We start from the raw sequence: 1,587 nt of genomic DNA on the forward strand, positions 1-1,587 counted from the left end.
TGATCAGAGAACAGAAGCATGGCCAGAACCAAGCAGACCGCCCGTAAATCCACCGGAGGCAAAGCCCCCAGGAAGCAGCTGGCCACCAAGGCGGCCAGGAAGAGCGCTCCGGCTACCGGCGGCGTGAAGAAGCCTCACCGTTACAGGCCCGGTACCGTGGCTCTGAGAGAGATCCGTCGCTACCAGAAGTCGACGGAGCTGCTGATCCGCAAGCTGCCCTTCCAGCGTCTGGTCCGAGAGATCGCTCAGGACTTCAAGACCGACCTGCGCTTCCAGAGCTCCGCCGTCATGGCTCTGCAGGAGGCCAGCGAGGCCTACCTGGTGGGTCTGTTCGAGGACACCAACCTGTGCGCCATCCACGCCAAGAGGGTCACCATCATGCCCAAAGACATCCAGCTGGCCCGCCGCATCCGCGGAGAGAGAGCTTAGAGGCTGCAGCTCCAACTAACACACAACGGCTCTTTTAAGAGCCACACACACCTTCATTAAGAGCTGTTCCTGTTAAACTTTTCTGTTGTACACAGACAAATCTTAATTTTCCATTTGTAAATTTTTTTTTATCAAAATAAATGGGTTTTATCCCATCACACCACTGTCTGTAAGCAGAATGTCTACCTTCATGCCTGAATCTGACTTAATTGTCCTGCAGAATGTCTGTTGAACTTTACCTTTGTTCAAGGTAATGTTTGAATCTCAATTGCCATTCATCCATGAGGAATTACTTCAGTTTTTTTTGCCCCCCAATTTTCATAGCAAGCACAGCATATTCCCCAAAACTAAATTGTTTTACAATAATCTAGGTTTAGTATGATGTCACGAATCGGTTTATTTCACATATTATGCAGATATCAATGTTAGGCCTGAGTATCCATTTGTTAGATTCATGTTGATGTGCAAGCAACATCCATTTCTAGGTTAAATTTTTAGTTTAATCCAACTGTAAAGACAGGGGCACACTTCGTAGACCAGGTAAAACTAGTAGGTAATCTGTAAAAACAATATTAAACTCTAGTACCAACATTAGGAATTAAGGCTCTTGAGATGTAGTGAGTGGCTCTTAAAAGAGCCGTTGGGTTTGTGTGTTAACAGCAGAGCTGTTTACTTGGAGCTGGTGTACTTGGTAACCGCCTTGGTTCCCTCGGACACGGCGTGCTTGGCCAGCTCACCGGGCAGCAGGAGGCGCACAGCAGTCTGGATCTCCCTGGAGGTGATGGTGGAGCGCTTGTTGTAGTGAGCCAGACGGGAGGCCTCGGAGGCGATGCGCTCAAAGATGTCGTTGACGAAGGAGTTCATGATGCTCATGGCCTTGGAGGAGATCCCGGTGTCGGGGTGGACCTGCTTGAGCACCTTGTAGACGTAGATGGCGTAGCTCTCCTTCCTGGTCCTTCTCTTCTTCTTGCCTCCTTTGCCGGCGGTCTTGGTGACCGCTTTCTTGGAGCCCTTCTTGGGCGCAGACTTTGCAGGTTCTGGCATGTTGTCTCTGGAAACTTGCAGCGACGAATGAACTGCTGAAGAGGAATCGCTGATGTTATACATGCTGTATGGAAATTGAGCCGTACCGTCCCGTGGCTGTGATTGGATGAGGCG

General features: G+C 49.8%; 2 protein-coding genes across 2 annotated transcripts; one reads left to right on the plus strand and one right to left on the minus strand.

The window, feature by feature from the left end:
* Window positions 1–8: 8 nt before the first annotated feature.
* Window positions 9–474, plus strand: LOC106937935 (histone H3). Its single transcript, XM_015019695.1, has one exon. It carries the CDS (start codon window positions 19–21, stop codon window positions 427–429), a length of 411 nt encoding a protein of 136 aa, XP_014875181.1. The 5' UTR covers window positions 9–18; the 3' UTR covers window positions 430–474.
* A 576-nt stretch (window positions 475–1,050) lies between these two features.
* LOC106937940 (histone H2B 1/2-like) lies at window positions 1,051–1,576 on the minus strand. Its single transcript, XM_015019702.1, has one exon. It carries the CDS (start codon window positions 1,534–1,536, stop codon window positions 1,099–1,101), a length of 438 nt encoding a protein of 145 aa, XP_014875188.1. The 5' UTR covers window positions 1,537–1,576; the 3' UTR covers window positions 1,051–1,098.
* Window positions 1,577–1,587: the final 11 nt, after the last annotated feature.

This window comes from Poecilia latipinna, unplaced genomic scaffold (genome assembly GCF_001443285.1).
Source record: "Poecilia latipinna isolate Pla-1442-1.1 unplaced genomic scaffold, P_latipinna-1.0 Scaffold2470, whole genome shotgun sequence".
Classification (NCBI taxonomy): domain Eukaryota; kingdom Metazoa; phylum Chordata; class Actinopteri; order Cyprinodontiformes; family Poeciliidae; genus Poecilia; species Poecilia latipinna.